The sequence below is a fragment of the Anopheles coluzzii genome, chromosome 2 (assembly GCF_943734685.1).
Source record: "Anopheles coluzzii chromosome 2, AcolN3, whole genome shotgun sequence".
Lineage (NCBI taxonomy): Eukaryota > Metazoa > Arthropoda > Insecta > Diptera > Culicidae > Anopheles > Anopheles coluzzii.
Genome location: NC_064670.1, coordinates 57,225,056 through 57,252,531, shown reverse-complemented (window position 1 = coordinate 57,252,531; position 27,476 = coordinate 57,225,056). Strand labels below are relative to the sequence as shown.

The 27,476-nt window shown below is 36.5% G+C and overlaps 1 protein-coding gene across 2 annotated transcripts; it reads left to right on the top strand.

Annotated features, from left to right (window-relative positions):
- The first annotated feature begins 10,505 nt into the window (after positions 1 to 10,505).
- LOC120951210 (calexcitin-1) lies at positions 10,506 to 25,780 on the top strand. Of its 2 annotated transcripts, none has more exons than XM_040369792.2 (7): positions 10,506 to 10,742; positions 12,573 to 12,662; positions 15,659 to 15,711; positions 16,223 to 16,342; positions 19,563 to 19,639; positions 23,845 to 23,980; positions 25,123 to 25,780. In XM_040369792.2, the coding sequence occupies exons 2-7, from the start codon at positions 12,602 to 12,604 to the stop codon at positions 25,231 to 25,233; spliced, it is 558 nt and encodes a 185-aa protein (XP_040225726.1). In that variant the 5' UTR covers positions 10,506 to 10,742; positions 12,573 to 12,601; the 3' UTR covers positions 25,234 to 25,780. The 2 variants fall into 2 exon arrangements, with proteins under 2 accessions (XP_040225726.1, XP_040225727.1); XM_040369793.2 differs by lacking the exon at positions 10,506 to 10,742 and adding an exon at positions 11,545 to 11,677.
- Positions 25,781 to 27,476: the final 1,696 nt, after the last annotated feature.

The window sequence follows — 27,476 nt, the reverse complement described above, 5'->3', positions numbered from 1 at the left end:
ACTGTAATGATCCGAGGCGAGCCTCAAACAGTCAGTGCGACCATCACATGCTTGGTGACATTGTGTGAAACCAGCTTTTGGTCAGTCACTTGGTCGCGACATTTTCAGTCGGTGATCATCGGTTGACGCTATGAGCTCATTTGGAATCCCGGCCAAACTGATAAGGCTCGTTAGAATGACTTTGACCAACGTCATATGCCAGGTGAGGATGGATGGAACACTCTCAGGACCTTTTGCTACCACCAAAGGTCTGCGCCAGGGGGACGGGCTTGCCTGTCTCCTATTCAACTTGGCGCTAGAGAGGGCTATCCGCGACTCGAGGGTGGAGACTACGGGAACCATCTTCTATAAGTCTACCCAGATCCTGGCATACGCTGATGATATAGACATGATTGGTCTGCGGCTCTCCTATGTAGCAGAAGCCTACCAAGGGATCGAGCAGGCGGCAGAGAACCTCGGATTGCAAATAAACGAGGCAAACATCAAACTGATGGTGGCAACATCAGCAGGCCTACCAATAAATAATCCGAATCTACGTAGGCATGATGTACAGATAGGTGAGCGCACTTTTGAAGTCGTCCCACAATTCACCTATCTGGGGTCAAAGGTCAGCAACGACAACAGCATGGAATCTGAGTTGCGCGCAAGGATGCTGGCTGCCAACCGGTCATTCTACAGCCTGAAAAAGCAGTTCACCTCAAAGAACCTGTCGCGACGGACGAAGCTGGGGCTATATAGTACCTATATAGTACCAGTACTCACATACGCCTCTGAGACATGGACACTGTCCAAATCTGACGAAGCCCTCTTAGCCGCGTTCGAGAGGAAGATGCTCAGATAGATACTTGGCCCCGTATGTGTGGAAGGACAATGGAGGAGCCGATATAATGACGAGCTATACGAGATGTACGGCGACCTCATTGTCGTACAGCGTATTAAGCTCGCCAGGCTCCGGTGGGCTGGATAAGTTGTACGCATAGAAACGGACGACCCAGGACGTAAAGTCTTTTTAGGCCGTCCACAAGGACAGAGGAGGCGTGGTAGGCCCAAATTGAAGTGGCAAGATGGCGTGGAGGCGTCCGCCATTAAGGCCGGGATAACGGACTGGCAGACGAAGGCGCGAGACCGTGAGCGATTTCGGACACTCCTGAGGCAGGCCAAGACCGCAAAGCGGTTGTAGCGCCGGATAAGTAAGTAAGTAGGGGAAAGTGGGGCAAAATTGTCATGTTAAGCAGTTTACTGAATATTCTTTCGAATATACCACAAAACACAATTTTTCTTTCATTATTGTATGCCTCCACCTTATATCTATGGATTCAAATTGTCACATAGAATGAAAACAACTGAAAAACATAAAAATATTGTAAAATAAAAGTTGATGTTTTACGACAAGCTATTTTGACACTCGGGGTAAAATGGGCATAGCCCTGGGGCAAAATAGGCATATGTAAACAAACTGTGAAACGTCAAAACACTGGGGCAATACCCAAGCGAATTTTTTCGGGGATAATGAACATAAACTCAGGTCATCTCTATCAATTCATCAGCTCTACTCTCTCACACGCATCGATGAACTTTTACACATCTCTTTGTTCATTGTGCTATATTTGAAGGGTTTAAAACTGATAGATAACGATTTATGTTCATGAACTAGTAATGGTCAAATGGTAATGGTGTAATGTTTGCACCATGGTCGACATGAGTTCAATTCCATTTTTATTGTTTTCATTGATGATTTAAAGTTTTGATTTCTTTTTAAAACACGCAGCTCCAGTAACTTCAGACCCCTTTACTCATTGTTAGAAATGCGTGTTTAATAGTCAATGTATTATTTTTATTGTTTTATTTATTTCTTTTAATTCATTTAGTATCAGTACCCCTTCATACAACAAAACAAGCAAATAGCACGATCATGAATAATAATATGGTGGCGCAACTGGCAAAGTGATTTGAAGTAGAATTAGCGATGTGGTTGGTAGCATCAAGGATGAAGCATGAGCATGAATTGGAATATGAGGGAAGGGAGTGAATCCAAATGTTCATTTCTATTTTTAGCTCTTTTTTGCATGGGTTCATTCTTCACGTGTGTTCACTATCCCCGAAAATGATCTGTATTTCGCTGGTCTTTTCGGGGATAATTCGTTAACGAAGCTCTTTTTGCATGGGTTCATCCTTCACGTGTGTTCACTATCCCCGAAAATGATCTGTATTTCGCTGGTCTTTTCGGGGATAATTCGTTAACGAATTATCCCCGAAAAGCCCAGCGAAATACAGATCATTTTCGGGGATAGTGAACACACGTGAAGGATGAACCCATGCAAAAAAGAGCTAAAAATAGAAATGAACATTTGGATTCACTCCCTTCTCTCATATTCCAATTCATGCTCATGCTTCATCCTTGATTTGTTTAATTTGTTTAATTTGTTTATTACTCGTTCAATGGATAACAATGGATCCGTGTGAATGTTCTTAAGTCTAATATTAGATTAAAATAAGTAGTAAGATCATCTTAATAATTCGCTTCTAAGGCAGTTTTTAAAGGATTGCACTGAGGTTCCAAAATCAAACAAATGACGAACTTCGTTAAACACCCTAATCATGGAGTTGAGGGGGTCTCTAGATCCATATCCAGTTCGACTACGGTTCAGGGCAAGTAACGGACGAGAGCGAAGCTGAACAGCAGGCGCGTAAAAGTTTAACTGTTGGAGTAGGGAAGGACAGTCGATGTTATTTTGCAGTAAACCAGCCACAAATAGTTGTTGTGCGGTACGGCGTCGGATGTGGAGCGGTTGCAGTCCGAGGAGCAGAAGTCGCGATTCATAAGGTGGTAACTGACTGCCAGGTGGCCAAGGTAACAAGCGTGTTGCGTATCGGGATAAGCGACGCTGTATCGATTCCATTCTCTCAGAAAGTCTTTGGGTTGAGGGCTTCCAGACGACACAGGCGTATTCGAGTACCGGGCGGATAATACCACAGTATAACGCTTTGATGCAGACTGGGTCTTTGAAATCTCTTGTTATCCGAAACAACATGCCAAGCAATTGATTACCTCGGGTAATCACCTCCTCTGTTTGCTGGTCAAATGACAGCTTTGAATCAAGTATGACTCCGAGATCCTTCATAGTATTAGTGCGTTCTATTGGTAAACCGTTAACTGTGTAGCTGGTATTCTTAATTTCTCGTGCGCGTGTGAATGAAATGACTCGGCATTTTTCAATGCAGAGGCTCAGGCGGTTTCGATTGCACCATTGGTGAAAATCGAGAAGGTATTGTTGTAGCTCGGAGTGGTCTGTGTCATTTTTTATCGTCATGTAGATTTTAATGTCATCTGCATACATTAAATGATTCGCTGCTGGTACTACATACGATAGGTCGTTGATGAACAGTACAAACAGTAGTGGACCCAGGTTGCTACCTTGTGGCACACCAGATGATGCAATGAAAGACCTTGAATGGCACCGTGAGAAAGATACAGCATACGATCGATTGACAAGGTACGATTCTAACCAGCATATTAAATTTCGCCCAAGTCCCAACTTGTTCATCTTGGCTAAAAGGATGTTGTGATCGATGCTATCAAAAGCAGCCTTTAAATCCATATAAACTGCATCTGTTTGAATCCTGCTATCCATGTTACGGAGACATTGTGATGTAAAGTCAACAAGGTTAGTAATCGTCGACCGCTTTGGAACGAAACCGTGTTGTTGAGGGCTAATATAGTGATATGAAGCCGTGAGTAAACTTGTTTGGATCACTTTCTCAAAAACTTTGGCTCCAGCACTGAGTGATGTTATGCCTCTATAGTTGGCTGCATCTTCCTTGTCACCTTTTTTAAATATGGGGACTATCCATGAACTCTTCCAAATAGAGGGGAATTCTCCTTGTTGCAGCGAAAAATTAAAAATTTTGGTGAAGATCGGCGCAATGGACTCACAGCATCGGCTGAGAATGATGGCAGGAATACCATCTGGGCCGGGACTAGCTTTGGGCTTGACTGCTTTGAGCACAGTTAGAACAGATTCTTGCGATATATTAGTTAAATTAAGGTCGATGACATCATTAGGAGTATTAACGATGATGAACGATGATGAGTGACCAAATGTTTGTTGTGCTAGTGACCACGATACTGCCGAAAAATAAAACTGCCGATAAAACGATAACTGCCGAAATGCTACCAACCACATCGCTAATTCTACTTCGAATCACTTTGCCAGTTGCGCCACCATATTATTATTCATGATCGTGCTATTTGCTTGTTTTGTTGTATGAAGGGGTACTGATACTAAATGAATTAAAAGAAATAAATAAAACAATAAAAATAATACATTGACTATTAAACACGCATTTCTAACAATGAGTAAAGGGGTCTGAAGTTACTGGAGCTGCATGTTTTAAAAAGAAATCAAAACTTTAAATCATCAATGAAAACAATAAAAATGGAATTGAACTCATGTCGACCATGGTGCAAACATTACACCATTACCATTTGACCATTACTAGTTCATGAACATAAATCGTTATCTATCAGTTTTAAACCCTTCAAATATAGCACAATGAACAAAGAGATGTGTAAAAGTTCATCGATGCGTGTGAGAGAGTAGAGCTGATGAATTGATAGAGATGACCTGAGTTTATGTTCATTATCCCCGAAAAAATTCGCTTGGGTATTGCCCCAGTGTTTTGACGTTTCACAGTTTGTTTACATATGCCTATTTTGCCCCAGGGCTATGCCCATTTTACCCCGAGTGTCAAAATAGCTTGTCGTAAAACATCAACTTTTATTTTACAATATTTTTATGTTTTTCAGTTGTTTTCATTCTATGTGACAATTTGAATCCATAGATATAAGGTGGAGGCATACAATAATGAAAGAAAAATTGTGTTTTGTGGTATATTCGAAAGAATATTCAGTAAACTGCTTAACATGACAATTTTGCCCCACTTTCCCCTACTTACTTACTTATCCGGCGCTACAACCGCTTTGCGGTCTTGGCCTGCCTCAGGAGTGTCCGAAATCGCTCACGGTCTCGCGCCTTCGTCTGCCAGTCCGTTATCCCAGCCTTAATGGCGGACGCCTCCACGCCATCTTGCCACTTCAATTTGGGCCTACCACGCCTCCTCTGTCCTTGTGGACGGCCTAAAAAGACTTTACGTCCTGGGTCGTCCGTTTCTATGCGTACAACTTATCCAGCCCACCGGAGCCTGGCGAGCTTAATACGCTGTACGACAATGAGGTCGCCGTACATCTCGTATAGCTCGTCATTATATCGGCTCCTCCATTGTCCTTCCACACATACGGGGCCAAGTATCTATCTGAGCATCTTCCTCTCGAACGCGGCTAAGAGGGCTTCGTCAGATTTGGACAGTGTCCATGTCTCAGAGGCGTATGTGAGTACTGGTACTATATAGGTACTATATAGCCCCAGCTTCGTCCGTCGCGACAGGTTCTTTGAGGTGAACTGCTTTTTCAGGCTGTAGAATGACCGGTTGGCAGCCAGCATCCTTGCGCGCAACTCAGATTCCATGCTGTTGTCGTTGCTGACCTTTGACCCCAGATAGGTGAATTGTGGGACGACTTCAAAAGTGCGCTCACCTATCTGTACATCATGCCTACGTAGATTCGGATTATTTATTGGTAGGCCTGCTGATGTTGCCACCATCAGTTTGATGTTTGCCTCGTTTATTTGCAATCCGAGGTTCTCTGCCGCCTGCTCGATCCCTTGGTAGGCTTCTGCTACATAGGAGAGCCGCAGACCAATCATGTCTATATCATCAGCGTATGCCAGGATCTGGGTAGACTTATAGAAGATGGTTCCCGTAGTCTCCACCCTCGAGTCGCGGATAGCCCTCTCTAGCGCCAAGTTGAATAGGAGACAGGCAAGCCCGTCCCCCTGGCGCGGACCTTTGGTGGTAGCAAAAGGTCCTGAGAGTGTTCCATCCATCCTCACCTGGCATATGACGTTGGTCAAAGTCATTCTAACGAGCCTTATCAGTTTGGCCGGGATTCCAAATGAGCTTATAGCGTCAACCGATGATCACCGACTGAAAATGTCGCGACCAAGTGACTGACCAAAAGCTGGTTTCACACAATGTCACCAAGCATGTGATGGTCGCACTGACTGTTTGAGGCTCGCCTCGGATCATTACAGTAGAGTTCGTGACGCTGAGATGATTTTGTTTCAGCCAGAATTTGCCATGACTATGTCTGCTAATAATTATTAACGTTAGATTCGATCTGTCGGTGTTATCTACCGTGATTCCCGACAGAGCGCGGTACAAACGCGTAGTGTGGGAAGCATCCAATACCGATCGAGCCGAATATTCCCGATCGCTCAAAGGCTCCCGAACAGCGTGGCTAAGGCAATGACCGAAGGCCACTCTTTCGCGGTAGCCCGAGTCAAGCGATTGATTTTTAGCGTCGCAATAATAAAATAATATAAGACTGCTTAAGAAAACGCTTGTTATTTAATACTTAATACTACTACGGGCGAAAGAAAGAGTGCTGTTGCAATAGTTTGCAACATTCCCTTCGAACATGCGAACTTGCGAACATTCCTTGAAAAGTCCCTTCGTGTAAATAAAGTGTTAAAAGAACTTTTTTGCGTTTACTATTCGCGGACTTTTCAAGTTGAGAAAATTCTGTTGCTTCTGTTGCTTGAGGCAACAATGTCAGTAACATTTTGCAAAATTGATCACAGCAAAAAAAAAGTCGTGACATAGTGACTGACCAAGCGTTGGTCGGAAACATGTCATGAGCATGTATTAATCACACCAATCGTTCTGAGTATCACCTCTGATTATCACAATTGAGTACGTGACTCTGATATGGATGTTGTATCAGTCAGATTTTTTTATAACATTGATTTTGCAGCACTGACTGCAGGTATATTTTCAAGACCGTTACAAACTATTTCGTCGCTCCTCAAACCAAGCGAGCACGGAGAAGATGAGCTGAGGAACAGAATGAAGGAAGCCAAATTTTTCAACAAAAAGCACGGGGCAGTGAAACGATGTTATCAACAGGGCGATGCTGTTTATGTCAAGGTATATCGTAGAAACTCCTGGCAGTGGGAAGCAGCAACCGTAATCGAAAAAATCGGCAATGGATATTATAACGTTTTCCTGAAAGAAAAACAGCAGTTAGTACGATCACACACCAACCAGCTGAAATCTCGAATGGCAAACGGACAAAACATTGCAGAATTTTTAACACCACTATCTGTAGTGCTTGATAATTTTGGTTTGAAAACACCTTTACCGTCAGACCAACAATCAACGTCTTCCAAATTTGTTTCCTGTGACGAACCTGTAACAAAATTAAGCGATACTGAATTAGCATCTCAGACAACATTAGTTCCGAAAATGACAACGCAGAAGAATCCGAGGGAGAAGAACCAGTTATTCAACAGCAAGAGCAGCAACCATCAACCATTTGCAAAGAAGTCGAAGAGTTATCAAATTACCAGAACGGTTCAAATCTTACTGGATGCCGAATGCATAAGAGGGGAGATGTTGGATATCACAGTACACATGTACAACCATACAAAATAGTTATTGGGGGCCTTCACGATTCTAGTTAGTTTTTTGTATGGAGTTTGACAGTTGGAGACTGAAATCATGTAAACATCCAAAACCACACCAAACCACTCCATACAAAACCACACAAAAAACTAGCCTGCAATTTTCAGTCTAGATTATTCTAGCCAAAAAGCTAGAATTCAAGTACCTGCTCGAAAACACGGGTTTGTTTATATTTATCCCAAGGTGCATTAAAGAAATCAGGTGATCGAATCTGGAATCAAAGTGTATGTAGTCCAGGTGGTCTAATAGTATTTTTTTATAACCAAATTTGAATATCACTTTTTGACAGAACGAGTGAAAACTTTTACTCCAACGAGCTTTCTGGAGGCTTGACGAATACTCGAAACACTCTTAAAATCTTCATTAAGAAGCAGAAGCGATAAAAATCAGTCTTCTAAATTCATACACCTTGGGATAAACCCACCTTTATATTATACTCACATAGATAGCTGCTCGAAAACTGCTATACAATGCAAACAGCTGACAGGCTGAAATTTCAGCCTACGAGCTTCAAACGGAAAGAGCCCCATTGCTCGATCGTAGTATACATGTACAACCATATAGAATGGTCAGTTAGAATAAAGCTATTAATCTGAACAAATCGTAGTCTGGCAACTAAGTATACAACACAAACGATGTAAAAATGACCAAAAATGCTTTCAGACCACTGCATGCACAACAACTAAAACCTCAATGTATGCTACGATGAAACTATTGAAGCTTTTTCGTCCAGCTGTCAAAACTTTCCCACGCTTTTTGATCAAATGTTCTGGACGACTCGACTTTGGTCTATATAATGCAGAGGTGCGATGCATAGCTTGATTTTGGTCCACCATTTTCAAAGCTCTGTATTGTATAGATTTTGTTTTAAAACGCTGGACCATTCATTCATTAATTCATTCATTTGTATTTATTTCTTAGATGTAAATTATTTATGAATTACAATTTAGTATACAGTCAGCATGCAATTACAATTACATTACATTACAATTAAAAAACATGCGTTTGTATCAGAAAACTGGTTTTTGAAAATTACCCAAAAATCTCATAGCCTGCCGAGAAAAATTTCATAATTTTGTTGTATGGAAAAATGTGCCAACTAAAAAGCACATATCGGAAATCGGAGTTAAACCAGTGAGTTCGGATTGTATTTCAACTTACACCTTGCTCCGAGACTTTATACTGTTCCCAAATACAGACGTATGTGGAGGGCCTGCTATAGATAGACGCTTATCTGTTTATAATTTAAAGATAACAATGCAGCACATTTTTTAATGCTTTTAATCTGTATACCGTTTTCTACCATAACACATCAAGAGGAAAATACTTTGTATGCTAGGTGTATACTAGACTTACACAAAACATCCGTACATACATTCGAACCAAATGTGAGTTCGAAACAAATAAAAAAAACCGTATTTATTAGGAGCTTATGAGTCGCCCAAATTAACATGCACAACTCTTTGTGACATAGAATGCTGTTGTTTATTTTATGTTTACCAAAATTGTATATTTTATATTTTTATATTTGTTTATATTTTATATTACCAAAGAAACAAGATGCATATTCTCACTGGGTAAGTTTGGTGAAGAATAGTTGCGTAATGCGTGAGATAAACTAAGATTCGAGATGAGTATAATTGTGGGTCAATTATACTTGAATTCTCTTCATCTGTTTATTCAACTTGATTAGACTTTTGATGCGTCAAATTACGTTGATGATGGTGACAGTTTTTTTTTACGTTAATTGAAAATTCATTTGCATGCGCCACGTTTTAACAAAATGATGCGTTGTGATTTAGTAATGCGAAAAATATTTTTAATCTAGGTATAAATGACCTTGATATTCACATATGATCTAGAATAAAAATAATATGATGTTTCTACACAAAGATGAAAATAATAATTTTATTGTTTATTATTTTGTAAATAAACTACATATAGTCCCTGTAATACGCGGTAATAAATGAGAATTTGTTTTGGAAAATTGTGTATATGGGTATTTATAATCGATCCATTTGATTTAGTTGAACGATTAATCAATTCGTTGTTCAACGAATTGTTTGTGAGGTTTTGTAAGAAATCAAACCATAACAAACCTTTTTTTTCTCTTGCGGGTAGTTTGAAACACTCAAATCTGGAAACCGAATTACGGATCGGTCCCGAAAACAAAATCCCGAACTGTGTCCCAGACGACCAATTCGGGGCAATGCGAAACCCGAAGTATATGTTAAATGTGGCAAACGGTGCCAAAAACTGCAGAGAAGCATCGTCCTACAAAAGGATTGAGTGACTGCGATAGCACCAGTTTATGTTTGCAAGAGCATAAATACGGCATGGAACCGTTTGATCAGTATGCGGACGAGAGATTCTTCTATCCAGAATGATTGTCCTATGCGTCAACGGCTGGGGCTCGACAATTATGCCTGGGACTCTTTAGCATCGTTCTCTCATTTTCCTCTCAAATTCCCTACCATACTCTGGATCTTTTCACTCTTGCATGTGTGCAGCCTATTATTTGTTCGTGGAAAGCAATGTGTACACTAACGATCAAAAATAAACTATACTTAAAAATGCATATTATCAGATATATATATAAACATATATATTATAAACATATATTTTGACTTTTTCAACAAATTTTGCTTTGCATTCAAGAATGAGAAATTTTCTACAAGTGAAATTTGTTGATAGTTTAAAATTAAATACTGCTCAGTAATAGAATGCTGTTTAAAACATATTTACATGAATGATAACCTTAAGTTAAGCAGATTATATTAAAACAAATATGATTCTACTTTTATTTGTACTCTCCTACGTTGTATGCAGTGTGTTGCATTATGTTATCTGTTAGTGTCACAGCACGCTGTTTTTTTATTGGCCGGGGTTGGCGTTCGTCCCAACTATAAAAGCGCCACTCCAATGCGACAGAGTACCGTATTTTACTTGTGCCTGGTTAACAGATCACACAACCTAAGTCTATAACCTCAAGCAAGCTCCTTAGTGCATCAGCGTAGTTCATCGAGAACACTACTCCGTTTTGGTGCTTTTAAAGCTGTACCGTTCTGTTTGTGTCCTTGTGTGTGTGTTCGGGTATTCTGAATTAGTTTAAATTGTTTTACGAATAATTAACAATTGAGCAAATATTAAATAAATATACGGTAGGTTTTATAAAGTTTTTTTTTTAATTATACAAAAGTGTTGTCTTTACTTCAGGTATTGCTCCAAAGAACAATCTGCTTTGGTGCATTTTAGGCAAAATGAATTATTATTTTCAAAGTAGCTATTTTTGAAGACCATAATTGAAATGAGTGAATGAAGCTAAAATTGAAAACAGAGAAAACCCGCTATTTTCTAAAATAGAGACAATTGTACATTTTGAGTGTTGTTATTACCAAAAGTCTATTAAGATATTAAGTTTAAGTGAAAATAGTTTTTTTTATTATTATTATATACAATATGACCTTTAATAAGTAACATAATCTCATGCATAAGATATACAAAAAGCAAATTTGATTTCTGAATTATGTTTAACGAATGAAAGTGTTAAAAACGTGATGTGATGAATTAAAGAACAAGGGAATATGCATGTTTGGTCAAATTTGTTTCTTCTTCAACCACTACATTACGTGGGCTTTTGAAAAATCTCTCAGAACTTATATTTGGATATATAAGTTAATCTACATTGTTTCTTTACAAATTACAAATCTTTTAAATTAATTAAAATTCTCTTCGTCATAAATCTTTGACTATGTAGAAGAAAAAGGGAGCATGGAAATAAAATTCAATAGCTATAAATCACCTTATGATATCATCTTTCAGTGGTGGTCGCTCTATCTTATAAATTTTTCGTAACTGTTACAGTTTTTTACTAATTCCCTCATTTGTTATTCCTTGATTTATCAGGGCTTATTCGTTAAAACTGTTTAAATCTTTTGCATTGGTTTTCAATGTGTCGATTCCAAGAAATCGAAGAAATGATCAAATAATACACAGGAAACTGTGAATAAATCGTTGAACAAATCCAAACAACTAAAAAATTATGGGAAACCCCATATGGATTTCACCAGATGTGTAATAACTATAAGGCTTTCTGGTAAGTTATTTAATCCTCGTATAAGAATATCGTGTTCACATATCGATGAATCGATGAATGATCGAGCATAGCCATTCAATTAGGCACACGAAGTACCCATGCAGCTTTCGACAAACACTAATGACAACTAATACAACTATACAATTTCAGCATTTCATTACCTAATATTGGCCAGAAATGTGATCATTTTGTTAAGCAAAACAGACTATTTGACTAGCAGTGGGTCCCATTTATACATCAGACGCATTGTTTTACACTTTTGCACAGTTTTTCTACAATTTTAAAGATATATGTTTGATTTTTACATCACAGCGGAATATTACTGAGTATTATCATATTTATATTATCAATGAAGTGAGGAAAGTAGTATTCCGATACGTGATAAAGGGAACTGTCCAGAGAGCCTTAAAATAAATAAAGTGTGAAAATATGTGGTGTTTGCGAATATTTAAATCTGGTTTCGATAAGTAATTACCTATTGAATCTACCAAACCGGTTCCTAAAACTTTTTTCAACTTAATAAAGTAAATTATTTTTTTACTGTGTAGTCCAAATGAAAAACTTTTTATTTTATATTTTACAAAGTCAGGGCCACATCATATGTTCTCAAAGGCTGCATGCAGCCCCACGGACCGTAGTATCTAGTTTAACACTGTTCTATATAATGCTAATTGTATTATCAGATATTACGCAGTTAAAAATAGGAGCATGTGAAATGGATCGATATTTGATATACAGTGTATTTGGCTAACTGCCAAATAGTGCTAATACCACTGTAGGATAGCTTTAATTTGTTTGAAAAATAAAACCTTGGTATTTATACCCTTGGGTAAAGTAATTCTATGTATTTTTGATAATGTATTTAAAGTTAGACAATACTTACATTTAATTTCAGATCTGCTAGAAATTAAAAAATAATCAACAATGTCATCTATCTCAGATTTTCGCAAGAAGAAGCTATTGTACCTGTTCAACGTTTTCTTCGGTGAGTGTTCCGAAACTAATTTATGAAACACACATACAACAACGAACCCGCCACTCCTATAGGGGTTCACCACAGTTTTTATATTGGTATAAACATTCGACTTAAATGCCATAGGCATAACATTAATACAATTATACAATTATTAACAGCAGCGGGTTTAGGGTATCGATGGCTCCAAGTGGCAAGAACTGTTGTGGCTCTTATTTGATGTGTGTAGGAAGGGAGGAGGCCAGGGAAGAACGATGTGGCGTCCTGTTATCCAGACTCCTATTGGCCACAGCGCCTCCATCAATTCTCGTTCAATACCTATTACGAGAATGTTCCCACCACTTTACCCATTGTATTATATTCATGCTGATATACTTCAAGGTTAAAAATACTTGATTCAAGATTACTGTGATACCGTAGAACTTGAAGTTATCATAAACACCTCCAAGCGCGTTTGCTTATCCGCTGAGATAATCTCTTTTAGCATTTCTGCGATCCTGTATTAGCGTCATTCAAAAAAAGCTTAGCTTAACTCTGAGCGGTTCTACATACACCAAGAAAGCAGCTGAGACAATAACTGACAGCATGCTTTGAAAGCGACTGACAGCATTTGTGGTGAGAGAAATCTCCTCGGCATGCAAAGAACGATGGAGGTGAGAAAAATTTGAATTTTTATGGTGCAGTTTATGGTGAACGATCAATTGAAGTTAGTCTTTTTACAGTCTAATAAGCACACAAATATTCATAAAAAGCTTTTTATGAAAGAAAGTTTTTTTTTCATTGCTAAAGTAAGCCAATTTTGGCAAGCTAAAGATCGCTGCTTGAATTCGCCTTTTGCAGTAGATAAACATCATCAAAGTTCCAGGTGGTCCTTCTAAATAGCGCCTAAGCAGCTTCCGTATGCCAACGGCCGGGGATTATTTTTCTTTGTGTTTTATTTTCGAGCAAGGCGTTATGATTTAAATAAACAATATACGTATTCCCCGATATATGCTATACTCAATATGTACGATTTTGCTATACGCTACTTTCTAAATTTGACAATTCTTGGAGCATATTGTAATAATTTGACACATCAAATGTAAAATGCAAAATAAACACCCTTTGTGTCGAATTATAAAAACCATTTAAAAGGTACAAAATAGTAATCTTCAGTTGAAATCAGATTTAACAACTAATTCATTGGCTAAAACCTACCATTTCAAGCAAAATTATATTAAAATTAGCTATAATTTTACAGAAAGCGTTGAAAATCGACTTACGCTAATATTCCAGATATGCTATTGTCTCCGGTCCGCATTAAAAGCGTATATCCGGGAACATCTGAGAAATTTGAGCTTTCTTTATGCGCATGTTTATTTGTGAACTATAAATGTTCATAACCGTATTAATACACGATGCGCAATCTCAGATTGCGCATATATTCGTTTTATCAAAACATAAGTCATTTCGCGTAGCCAACCCTGAGCTATAAACGTCATTTCCATACATTTTCAGATTGCGCCAAGATTGCGCATAAATTTTCAAGATTATATGTCCGAGATATATATTATATATCCGAGATTATATATATTTTTTGACAGATAAATATATCAAACCGACCCGTTTGACAGATAGATATATGCGCAATCTGAGATTGCGCATCGTCTATTGCTACGGTAACGTTCTGCGGCACATTTCTCGAACACACGGTAAACGGTAAATTATTTACCGTTAAATCAAAATAACTTCACTTAATATTACTACTTCAATAACAACTAATAACTGGAGCACAAACCACGAGACGGCGTCTGTCTTTGACATTTTTACATAAAAGACCACCAATTTCAGCACATCTTCTTAACAAGCCTTCAAGTTCCATCGTCAACCCTACAGTGCTAATCAGCCGTAAAATTCCAAAGAGAATTGAGTGCTAGTTAAAAAGCTCCATAGCTCTATCTCTTAACCACCCACAAAAAAACGACACAAGCTCTCTACCTAAACGGAATATAAAAAGACTTCATTTAGCAGACGGCAAACGACTCATACATTCTAAAAATAGCAAAAAGCTGATGGCGCCATCTGTTGGTTGGATCCAACCAGTGGAGCTTCCTCGCTTGGAGGAGATCTTTCTCATTTTCTCTGTACTGTTGTATCGTTTCGCATTGATGTTATGCATCTCTAGAACTAGAACGGCGATATGATTGTTTAAGTACTAAACTCTAATGTAAACCACCGGCACAGAAGCTAGTAAGATTTGAATAATAGTCGTTGGTGTTGATACCGATGTATCTGACTACACGAACATTTATATATATGTAAAAAAATATTCGACCGCATGTCCTGGTCGTGGAACCGTTTGTTCGAGAAATGTGCCGCAGATTCAGCATTGCATTCGATGAATTCAGGTATCATCAACGTTTTCAAGCATCATACCGCAGTCTTGGCATTGGCTAAGACAGATTCGGGAAGGGGTTCCGCGGTCTTGAGATAAAGTGTGAAACCTTGTAATGTTCGACAATGTAATAATTATATTCCAAAAGCCGTACACAATATAGATATTCAAGATCGGGTAATTTTGTAATCTTTGAAAATGTGTGTGTATAACGGTTATCAGCCCAGAAATTAAAAAAAATAACACATAAATTTTTTGTCAATGACAACTTTTAACTGTCAAAATCGAAATCGTCGTATCTGCGAATCGTCGTAACTCTAGGGGGTCGTAACTCAGGGCACGCCTGTGTATTAAAAATGGTGCTTGGGAATGTTTTAAGAAACTTAACGCTACTCCAATGTGACGCAGAGGGCTGAGCCTTACTTTTACCCTTTTACCTAATTTACCTAATTACCTAATGGCTAAAGTTTCTGCTTGGAAGCTTAAACTAGCAATGGACCATTGCTCATATTAGTGAAAAACTTATGACGGTTTCGTTTACGCTCAATCAATCAACAAACCAAATAATTATAAAATAAGTAAATCATTTGCGTCGTTTCAATAAACCATAATTTAACAATAACACTTCTTACAGATGTCAACCAGAGTGGGGAAATTGATCGGAAGGATTTTGAATTAGCTATTGAGGTAAGGGCTTAAGCATAATACTATTGTGGTACAGTTTTTCCCCGAGTAACTTGAATAATGCGTCCCGGAGACATTTGCATTCGCACTCGGATTATCGCGTAAGTCGGATATCATGTTTTGCAGCCAAAATACTCTTGTTTAGTAATGATTTTTGATTAAAATTAGTGCTTTTATGCACTTTATTACTTATTTAATTCGATTCGTGTAGAAAATTCGGTTATTTCTGTCTTTTTTTTTTTTTTTTTGAAGTTTTTGTACAAATAGTAATTTATTTTTCATTGCAGTAGGAGAAAATTGTACTGATTTGACACATAAACTGTGAAAAATAGAAATTTGCGTTACTCAATTTCGCGTAACTCGGGGAAAGACTGTATATAAATTTGGAAATTTATGTTACATTGCGTAAAATTTCATAAAACAAATGTGATTGTGCTATTATGTGAATACACAGCTTTTGGATACCGATGTTTTTTTCTCATAATCTTTTTTATCACCACATTCACATTTTTAGAAAATCTGTACATTGCGTGGTTGGCCTGCAGGTAATCCAAAGAACATAGAAACGCACGACTGTATGTTCAAGATCTGGGAAGGCTTACGCTCCAAGGCAGATAAGGACAACGATGGGCAGGTAAATACTACTTCATACTATTATACTACGAATTCCTCAAGGGATGAATATAGACTTTTGCCCAAGGGGGGCAATTTTTCAATCAAAATTTTGCTAAATATCTTGGGTTGCCACACTCTACCCCCGCTATTGAACTTGGGAGGGAAATCCTACATGCCCCAACATGGAGGAAAAGCTGCAAAGAGGTTGAAAACCACTGCGTTAGAACAATACAACAGTACTCAGGAAACGTGAAAGCTTTCAAAGCGAGGAAAGCTCCACTGACTGGCAATTCCGCCAATAGATGGCGCGGAACCACGTCGATGCGTTACCTGGCACTCAGGCTTTTGTTTCGTCAGGATTTGACATCCTATGTGCACATTATTAAAAACATTAAAATATATTATTATTAAGATGTTTAAATATGTTAAGTATAAGTATATATATTATTTTGCTATTCCAAGTATGATTTTGGTCATGTTTAATCACAAATACATTAGGTGCGAAGGCGTTATAATTGGGGCGCTGAATTAGGTTAAAAAAATATATTTGTACATTGATTCTGATTTCAATATCCTCGTTTTAAACAATAACAATAGGAGGGCAAAAAAAAACATTTTTTAAATTATTCTATGATTTTTTATGATTAAAGCAGCTTTTTTTTTCAGAAAGAACGGCTTCGGCCATAATGCTTAATTAAGTTGTTATAATAGTAGGTCTTAAAAATGTTACAACTGTTGATGTTGGTTATATTAAGATAGTTAAAATATTTGATCTTTTTATGATACTCCTGAATCATCAATGAAATGTTATCTTCCGAATCCGATGTAAAAAATTCGGATTAAATCGCATCCGAAGAAGCAATGCCACGGGCCTTAGTTTTCTACGTTACATTAAACGCTACAAGTCTTTAAACATACTCATGCAACATTTTTGTATTATGTAGTCATGTTTTTTTTTTCTATCTATAATGTATTATCATGATTTTCATTTTCAAACTGATTTAACTTTGTATTGAAAAATGGTTGCTGTTAAATTTTCCGCTTATCTTAAGGAAATTTTATTTTCAAACAGACATATGATGCATTTCCAATTCCAAGTATATATACATATATATGTATATATATATATATATATATATATATATATAGATATAATATATATATATATATATATATATATATATATATATATATATATATATATATATATATATATATATATATATATATATATATATATATATATATATATATATATATATATATATATATATATATATATATATACTACATTTCCTATGGAAGTGATAGCTTGTAATTTTAATCTTTGAGTTTAATCTAAGTTTTGATATGATCAATATTAAAATCTTAGATTTGGTTGAATGGTAAAGACTATATTATTTTTTACTTCGTTGAAAAAATTATAATTTTTAAGTTTTAATTACTATTTTTAAATATTTTGTAATATATGACCACCAATTTTTTATGGGCAGCCTTCAATGCCTACTGGCACAGGCAGGCTTTGACCGACAACGGTTTTTGTGTCAAGGAAGAAGAAGAAGAAGAAGCATTCAAAGCTGCACTATATTAATTGAAATAGTAATTATGCGCCTTATGGATGATTCTGATTATTTTGATTGAATATGAATAGAAAAGCAGAAATTTTCCATAAAAATATGTTTTTAAACATATATTTCATTATTTATTTTATTTCATGCAAAAAATCAAACGTATACAATACTTTTTAAATGTTTGAAATATGCGTTATGTTTAACTTTTTCCTCAAATATGTTCTCTTTTTTATCATATTTCAATTATAAAACGTATTGCCTACAGAGAAAAGTGTTGCTGAATTTGTATTCTTTATGTTATTGTATACTCATGAAATTGTACTTATCAAGCAAATATGTTTATAGTATGGACTTTAAAACAATAAAAAACAATAAAAAAGTATCCTGAAATCAATATCACCCTAAAAATGAATAAAAAAGATGCTTTCAATGTATATTACATACACCAGCAACATCTTCCATTTAAAAGACAGGATGTCAAACTTGAAAAATATTTAAAACTAGTAACCTAGATTAGAAAAATCTCATTACTTCACTAAACTAAATAAGACTTATGTCCGTACCTTCATTACAAATTTGAATTTTCAATACAACAAAATTTCTTGAAGTTTTAATTTGAAAAGGAATAATTTCTAATACAAAATGTATGGAACACCCGGATATGCCGATCATAGAGGTTATCCTGCACGGTTAAAGCTTTAAATTGGAGTAACATTTCCAATAAGTAGTAAACAAACACACATATACACATATAACACATATAATGAAACGTCATTCGATCTTGCTACCAAGGAAACTTGCTTCTGAGGAATTGCGAGCGAGATTGCAGGCGAGCCAGGTATGACAACTGAACTGTTCTACTATTATCGAGCTAACCGCGGCTGAGGAAATCTCGCTTCTTGTATTTCCGGCCTTATACGGTTGTCACACAAGGCGTAAACTCAATAAGTTTACGCTTGATTTGTATGGGAGAGCGTAAACTTCCTGTCAAATGATTTTAGGGATGTATGGCTGAAATGCAGTTTACGCATCGTGTGACGTCCCTATTACTTATACCCAATTATCCTATGTAACAAAGCAAAACTGATTTTTTTTTAGTTTTTTGGTAATAACTGTGTTTTCTGAACCAGCTAATAAATTATATTTCTTTCGATCCGATTGCTATTCCAATTGCGATAGAAATTTCAATCGAATCGCAATTCTAATCCCAAACCCAATCTTAATCTCAATCGCAATCGCAAACGCAATCGCAATTGCAATCGGAATGGAATCTTCAAGAGACTCAAATCATAAAAACGGGATCCGATCAGATCAATCTTTCTAGATATTGAATTTTTGAATCTTCCGAATCTCCAATATCCCAACACTACTTACGATACTATTGCGTGCCCACTGAAGAAGTCGCACTCGATAGTTGGGTTGTTTGGCTGATGGTGAAAGTGATGAAATACATCGCAATGGCTTTACTAAATAGCTACATGGCTATAATACCGGTGGTTAAGGCCTTCAAAGCTATAGGAGACAATCCCAATACTGAGGTGTCAACTAATGAGCAACCCGACTAAAAAACCCAACTAGTGAGGTTATACTGCAGTACAAATGTACATACAATTTGGCTTGGATATTTTTCTACAATCATAACGTTTTTACAATGTTGTTTTATTTCAGGTTTCTGTTGATGAATGGTGCAACATGTGGGATGCTTACGCCAAAGATCCTAGTACAGTCATGGATTGGCAGATAAGGTGAATATCAGAAATGGCGTTCCATGTCATTAATTTTTTAACAATGCACTAAGATAAGCTGCAGTTATTACAGTAATATCCTCGATTATTCATATATGACCTCATCATCAACTTGATGATTTTTGTTAGAAATTTTGTTTGCACTTGAACGGACACTCTTATTGGAGAAATATTTAGAACAAATTCTACGCGTTACCAGTGTTTATGCTAACAATACACCGGTGTCCGCAATGTGAAAAAATGTTTTGCGAGTTTTATAAACATAATCACATCATTGTTTAGGGTTGTGGCTGTGCTTCACCTGATGCAATTTTATCGGACGCTGCTGTCAAACGCTATTTCGGTTCATATTGCGATTATTTTAATTAATTTTAATAGTTTAACACAGGTACATTATTGAAAAAAAAGTTCGATGTTGTTCCTACATGACCTGCATAATTACATTGATAGATAAAATCGGATGTGACGATCCGATGGAATCAAAACATTTTAATTCCGTCGTACGACGAAATAGCACGTCCGACGTTTTCTGTCAAATCTTTAAAAAAAAAAAAAACAGGCCTTCCGATCAAAGCGCATCGGATGAGGCACTGCCACCACTTTTAGAAATAAAGTACAGTCTGTTCCCGAGTAATGCGATTCTCAACTTGCATGGATATGGAAATACTCTATTATCTTCAAACCCCCAAATCAATTGTTTGGGGGGTTTACGATTCCAGCCTGCTTTATTACATGAAGTTTGACAGTTGACGGCTGAAATCATTTCAAAACTCCCTACAAAACTAGACGTAAAGGTCCATCACATTGACCATTGAATTTTAAATAGTATTCACATAAAACATTTTTACTGAAGTTCAATAAAATTTATCTGCTTTTTTAAGCTAAAAATTCAGTGGCACTTGCAGTAAAAAAGTGTACTGAATCATTCAGTAATGTTCGGTGCACATCAAAATGACAGCTCGATTACTGAAATCTCAGTAAAGCCATTCTCATTTTGAGTAGTTGGTAGCGAAAAAAAGTGTCGAAATATTTCATTTTAATTTAGTTTTTTATTGATACGCAGAGATTGCCACTCGCTCAGTTCATATTCATCCATGTTTTATTTTGTTTGTTACTGTTTGTATACTGTATGTTGTCGCAACAAGTTTTAATGTTTCAGTAAGTGCTAGGCACCACGAAGTTTCAGTAAGCACAATTGTAGCAAAGATTTTAAACGCCAACACGACCGCCAATTCGTTCAAATTAATCCCGCAAGCCGTAATCTCACCTGAATTTTGATCGGCGTGGCTCTAAGCGCCTACCATATCATCTTTTTCCTCATCATGTGCGTTGTTTTGTTTTGATGTTCTGATTGACAGGTAGATTTGATAATTGCCATTGAAGGTAGAATTAATTGCAATTAATTGCTGTATTTTCAGTAAATTGTTTTACAGTGAGTTATATTCAATGAAACGACTTCTTTTGACTTTGATTTTACTGATTTTCAGTAAACTTTGTATTACTTAAATGCAATTGTGTTATTGAAAATCAGAAAAAAACAAGACATTTATTTATTTATTTTATTTAAATTTAATTTTAATTTTAATTTTAATTTTAATTTTATTTAAATTTAAAAAAAAATTATTGCCGAAGCATGCATGTTTGGTCAAGTAAGTTTACAAACTAGATGAGTCGATACATTTAAATTTATTGAAAGTACTTTAACCCATTTTAATCAAAAAAGAAAACGAAATGATTTTAAAATGCATCTTTGTTTGTACACAAATGCGAAAACCCAGGAAATGGTCTTTGATAGTTTATCTGTCAAATTAGTTGCAATAAATTGCTTATCTACTAAAATTTTTCTATCATCTCAAAGCAAGAAATATCATAATTTTCACAACAAACAAACGGATAATAGTTATCGCGGAAAAGTGGATAAATTTACTATTAGGAATATCATTTTGGTTAAATTTCTTCGGTCAACCACTTCTGGAGAATATAGGAGAAATAATTGCAGTCTGTTCTGTATTCATAAACATTGATAATCTTTTTTCACTGTTTGCCATTCCGTGACGACAAAGCACTACCGTTTGCATCAGTTCTGCATTGGTTGGAAGAACGAAAAGTTTAACAGGCATAAAACAGCACAGTAGCGGAATTTGGGGCAAGTGTGCCATACGGGGCAATAGTGCCACCAAGCATTTTTCCTTAAAAACTTTAGTTTAATGATCAATTGTGTATACAGTTGGTTCCTTTCCAATGACTAGGTATACTGAGCCGAATTTCATATAGACTAATCGATATTCCCCGTTGTTTTGAAAAATCATGCGAACAATCAACCGAGAAAATATTTACACCACCGTATAGCTGAGAAAACGTGAAATTTTTTGTGGGGTTAGTTGAAAAAAACTTTCTTTTTGTCACTGAAAAATTCAATTTCAAAAAAGTTACAACTTTTGGGACAAGTGTGCCATCTCTGTTTGGGGCAAGTGTGCCACCATCTTTCATAGGCGCGAGCTGTCAAAAATGTAAACATTGTTGTAGCGTTCACCGGTATGGTGCGCTTTTACGAGCGGTTTCTACTCCGGAAAAACAGACCAGCAACAACCCATATTGCGATACAGTTTGTGATGAAAAGGGGTTCATTGGTGACTCAAGACATGTAGGAATACATACACTAGTGGTACAAACGTAATAATTTCCAATTATCTAAGAAATACGGTTATTTTAACCAGGTGGCCGTCTTGCCCCATACGAGTGGCACTCTTGCCCCATAGCCCAAAAAACAACGTCTTTTTGGACCCTTTTTAAAACGCTTCAAAAACTGTTTTATTTGCACTTTTTTCAAGCGAAACTCATTTATAAGTGAGGAAATAGATGTAAAATGGTTATGAGATTTAAATCGGCTTTTAAAAAACACGTTTTAGTGAGTTATAACTTGAAATGCTTTAGGTGGCACACTTGCCCCAAGTTCCGCTACATGTTTCAACTGGGTAAAAGAAGTCCTATTTACTTTCAATTAAACACTGAAAGTAAAATGAAACATCCAATCGGCACACTCTGGTACAATATGCATACCGTCCTTTGCTTATAACCCGGGGACGAATGATAGAAGAGATTGAATCAGCCATGTAATATTCTAATTGCATTCTAATTATTATAATATTCTAAAAGGAAATGAGTGCACAATGCTGGACAAAACTCACGTTCACTCCAAAGCAACGTCCATCGCTAAACATAAACAAAGTTCACTTTAACTGTCAAAATTTTCCCATGGCTTTCTGTCAATTTACTCTATAAGCTTCGACCTGTTCTCTTTCAAAGACTTTGAGTTGAACGCTTTTTAGTTGGCATTCTTTTGAATTGAACGCACGATAGTTGGCTGCGTTTGTATGGAAAACCGGTTTTTGCAAAAATTACAAAAATCACATGGCTTGCCGAGAAAAATTTCAGTTTTTTTTTGTATGGAAAAACGTGCCAACTAAAAAGCACATATTCAATAGTTGGCAGGGAATCGAAGTTCAACCAGTGAGTTCGGACTATATACATCAGAGGCCTACGAACTTTTCAGCTCGTGGGCCGCATTGGTTCAAAAATAACTATGTTGAGCCATTTGACGCTACCTTTAAATGGTGATTGAACGTTTAAATCTCGTTTTGATAACAAAATACTAACGTTACTAGTACAGCTTCGAGTAACCAAAGCTTGATTTTTGTCTAAGAAAAGTAAAAAATACAATTCTATTTGAAAAAGTCATAATAACGTAATATTTATATTAACTCTAGCAAAGTCATCGTGGGCCGCATTATAAGTATTGAGGGCCGCATGCGGCCCGCGGGCCGTAGTTTGGAGACCCCTGATATACATAATTATATTAGATGCATTTCGTTATAAAAAAACGTGATTTTCTATATACGGGGATATTCGAGTTACGTGAATGCCACGGGAGCGCATAAACCACGTATCTCGGGAGCAGACTGTATTATTCTCATGGACATTAAGGCTAAATTAGGCAACATTAGTAATGTATAAAATACCAATAACAAACTACATTAAGATGAGGATAATGAATGTTCAACTGGACGTTATGTCCAATGAATGAATGAATGAATGAATGAATGAATAAGAATACTTGTAATGAATAGTAATAATAATAATAATTAGTATATTTGATTTCCATCGAATATTTGTTTAATTTAACATCTTTATAAAAAAAATTACAGATACATGAACTTTATGTTCGACCTGGAAGATGCCTCACACGATGGCACTATCGATGGCGATGAATTCTCTATAGTATGCTCAAGCTACGGCGTAGACAAAAACGAGTGCCAAGAGGCGTTTAAAAAGATGTCAAAGGTTTGTCAATCATTCGGATCAACTGAATTGTTCATAGTTCATTGCTATTTAAACTAAAATAGGTTTTCTGCATTATCCAACAATGAAGCTCTAAGCAAGAATATTTAAAGTCTGCTTGGTCATGGTAACAAATTACAAATTAATGATTAATCTTCCGTAATATATGTAACATGGAAGATTCAATTAGATATACATTTTTTCATTATAGATATATTAAACATTCAATAGAGTCAAAACAAAACACATGCGATATCTAATTCCACCTTTTACTCGTCAAAATTGTTAATATGGTCATTCTTATTAGTGATGGAAAAATTGAAGTTTTGGTCGGGATCAAGGCCAATTCTGGAGCCGATTCCGATATTTTGATTCCGAATCCGATTCCAATTCTAGAATCAGAATCGGAAACAGATATTTCTGGGCAACTGTGTTCCTCCTCCAATGTTAGGGGCTAACTACATTCTGTTCCCAAGTTATGCGGTTCTCGACTTAAGCGGATTAGGAGATACAGGCGGTCCCCGAGATACACGGTTAATGGGGACCGAAAACGGCCGCAAAATACCGCGTATCTCGAATATCCGCGTAAGTCGAATCTCGTGATTTCCAGCTAAAATATCACTAATTTTCGTGAAATTTTGCAAGTAGGGGGTGTTTGGAGCCATCAAATTAATTATTTCATATGTTTCTACTGAATTGAACAGTTTAAACCTTTTTAAATGGTATTTTACATTCGATCAATACGGAAATTATTTTGTATTTCACAATGGATCTTTCAAATCAGTGCAATTAGCTCAAAGAACTGTCAAATTTGGAAAACCGCGTATATCCGAATCCTATAAGAGTATAAGAGGTACCGTGTATCTCGGGGACCGCCTGTAGTCTGAAGCTCTCACGTTGGTTTGCAAAATTTTAACAAACAAAGATTCACAAGATTGGTAAACTTCAATAATAGCGAAAATAAAAAAAAAATTGTTGGGAATATTAGCGGTTAGTCATTTATTTGTGCTGCGGTAATGATCTAGTGTTGTTGTAGGGAACATTGCAAGTAGTATGAATTTGGCTACAGACGTAACTTTTCTTCTGGAATTTTTTTTTGTGTTGCAAACAAATACATTTTTCTTTTTTTCTTTTTGTAAATTTAGGGCGCTTTGGAGGTAAACCGCGAGCAGTTTGGTGAATTATGGCATGAGTATTTTTCTTCAGACGATACAACTTCTCCTGGCAACTTCATTTTTGGCAAAACATCCTTCTAACGGAGTTTCAGTGTTTAAATATTTGAATAACTGAAGGCTTTTCGGATAACCGATTCGACAATAATTGACTCACGCGCAAGGGTATCATAATAAACGATTTTGGCAATGATGACGTTAGCGACAACGCATTAATAATGTATAGCTAAACGTCAACAACCGAACCAAATGTGTCAATCAGGCAGCGGTAATCGCTGATGCGGGCGTGCGTGCGTTTTCTGAAAATGTATGGAATTTGACACCCGCAGCGGGTGACAGTTTGCAACCGCATGCGTCAGAATCAAACTGTTGTTACGTGTGTAACAGTATAACGTAATAACACAAACAAATTTGATTTTTCCGCACGCACGCCCGTACGCCCGCAGTAGCGATTATCACTGCCTCAATAGCAGCATGGAAAACGATGTAATAAAAAATTAATAACAAAATATTGAATGTTCTTTAAATTTATGGAATTGCTAATGTTGCTAATGACTGTTGCTAATATGGATTACTAGAGCTAGACTAAATAAAATATATTTATCTGCGGCGATGACTTTCGTCAATCTGATTTCTGTCGTTTTTTGCGTTAATATAAGTTCATGAGTAACCCGCTGAATTTGAGATATGGCAGTTGGTCAACGAACTAATTAATTAATTAATCACGACAAACGAGCTTTATTATTGCATAGAGATAGTTTTATATGATACACATAAACCAAACAAGTATGCATTCAACACATGCTCTATACGACCTTGAAACCCTAGCAGAACTATTAAATTTAACATCTCCAACTCGAATAATTTCAGGTTATTTATATCGTTGTCTTGGTTGTGAAACCAACTTCTTCTTATTTTTATTTGGCACAAAAATCGTTGTCGGTAAGACCTGTCTATACCACTAGTGGGCCAGGACTTCAGTGAATTCCCAAGTGCCACAAATCCACTTAACGACTACCAAACGGGTTCTAAACCCTCAAGCTCTCAACCTAAACGGAATATAAAAAGACTTCGTTTAGCAGACGGTGAACGACTTATGCATTCTAAAACTAGCAAAAAGCTGATGGCGCCATCTGTTAAGGGGATTCCCAACCAGTGGAGAGCTTTCCTCGCTTTGAGAGCTTTCTCCTTCCCTCTGTACTGTTATAAGGTTTCGCTTTCAAGTTATGCATCGCTAGAACTATAACGGCGATCCGATTGTTTAAATACTAAATTCAATTATAAAGCATTTGTACTGAAGCAATTAAAATTTGAATAATGGTCCTTGGTGTTGATACCCATATATCTGACCACACGAACATTCATATAGGTTTTTGCTCAGAATGTTAGAAGGCTATATAGGTCATAGTTAGATGAAACTTTTCGAAACACATTGCAAGAAAAGGAAAGTAATATAAAACGTCATCTATTGAGCAAAAACCAGTGAAGCCTATTGAGCCTTCATTTTTTTTTCAATGGATATTTGATTTTCCAGTTGTTTAAGCTTAATCTGTGGTGCTTGGGTTGTTAACAACTTTCTAGTACTGAATTTCCTGCTAAAAGTTATCAAGTCATACTAGTTAACGATTGTACCTCGAGACCGGCATGAAACGAACAATTGGTAGCCATTGAACTAGTGACAGTGGAGTTTTTATTTTTTATTTTTTGTTATGAGAAGACGACTCACGAAAGTGAACTCTGCTGAAATGTCGAGCAAAGAGGATTATTGAGAGCGAGTATTTTTTTTTTCCTCAGGCTCCTAATAATTTTGGCTCTAGATACTTACTTCGCATATCGATTATTTAGCCTATATATGCATTCCATATTCTTTATTAACAATGTTTAACAGTTTGATATATATATAAGTTCTATAGGAACATGTTGAATGCTACAATTCATATAAACTTTATAATATCGATTGCTATAATTTTTCGAAAAACTGAGTAGTTGTTATTTCCAGCATACAATAATTGATATGTGTCACAATGATATTGTGAAGTACTTCTGAGATTTCAAAAGTTGCACGATATTTCGTATTGTTACTTAAATATCAATATTGTAGTACATGTATATCCGTTAGAACTAGGTCTACGGACATGTTGCGGAAGCATTTGTTTAATAACAACATGTTCAGAATTTTTTATCCCAAAAACTAAGCATGTATACCAAGGATGTTATATGAGACCAGGTGGTGGAATACAGAACCATTTGACACGCCGTCTCTTGACGTGCGGATTCTCGATCCAGCAAGAGTCACTATGTCAAATCCCATACATCTTCAAAACCCG

Coding starts and splice junctions, on each gene's coding strand:
- LOC120951210 (XM_040369792.2), top strand. CDS start 12,602: ATGTCATCTATCTCAGATTTTCGCAAGAAGAAGCTATTGTACCTGTTC. Junction 15,712..16,222: donor ATTTTGAATTAGCTATTGAG/GTAAGGGCTTAA, acceptor TCACATTTTTAG/AAAATCTGTACATTGCGTGG. Junction 19,640..23,844: donor GTCATGGATTGGCAGATAAG/GTGAATATCAGA, acceptor AAAAAATTACAG/ATACATGAACTTTATGTTCG.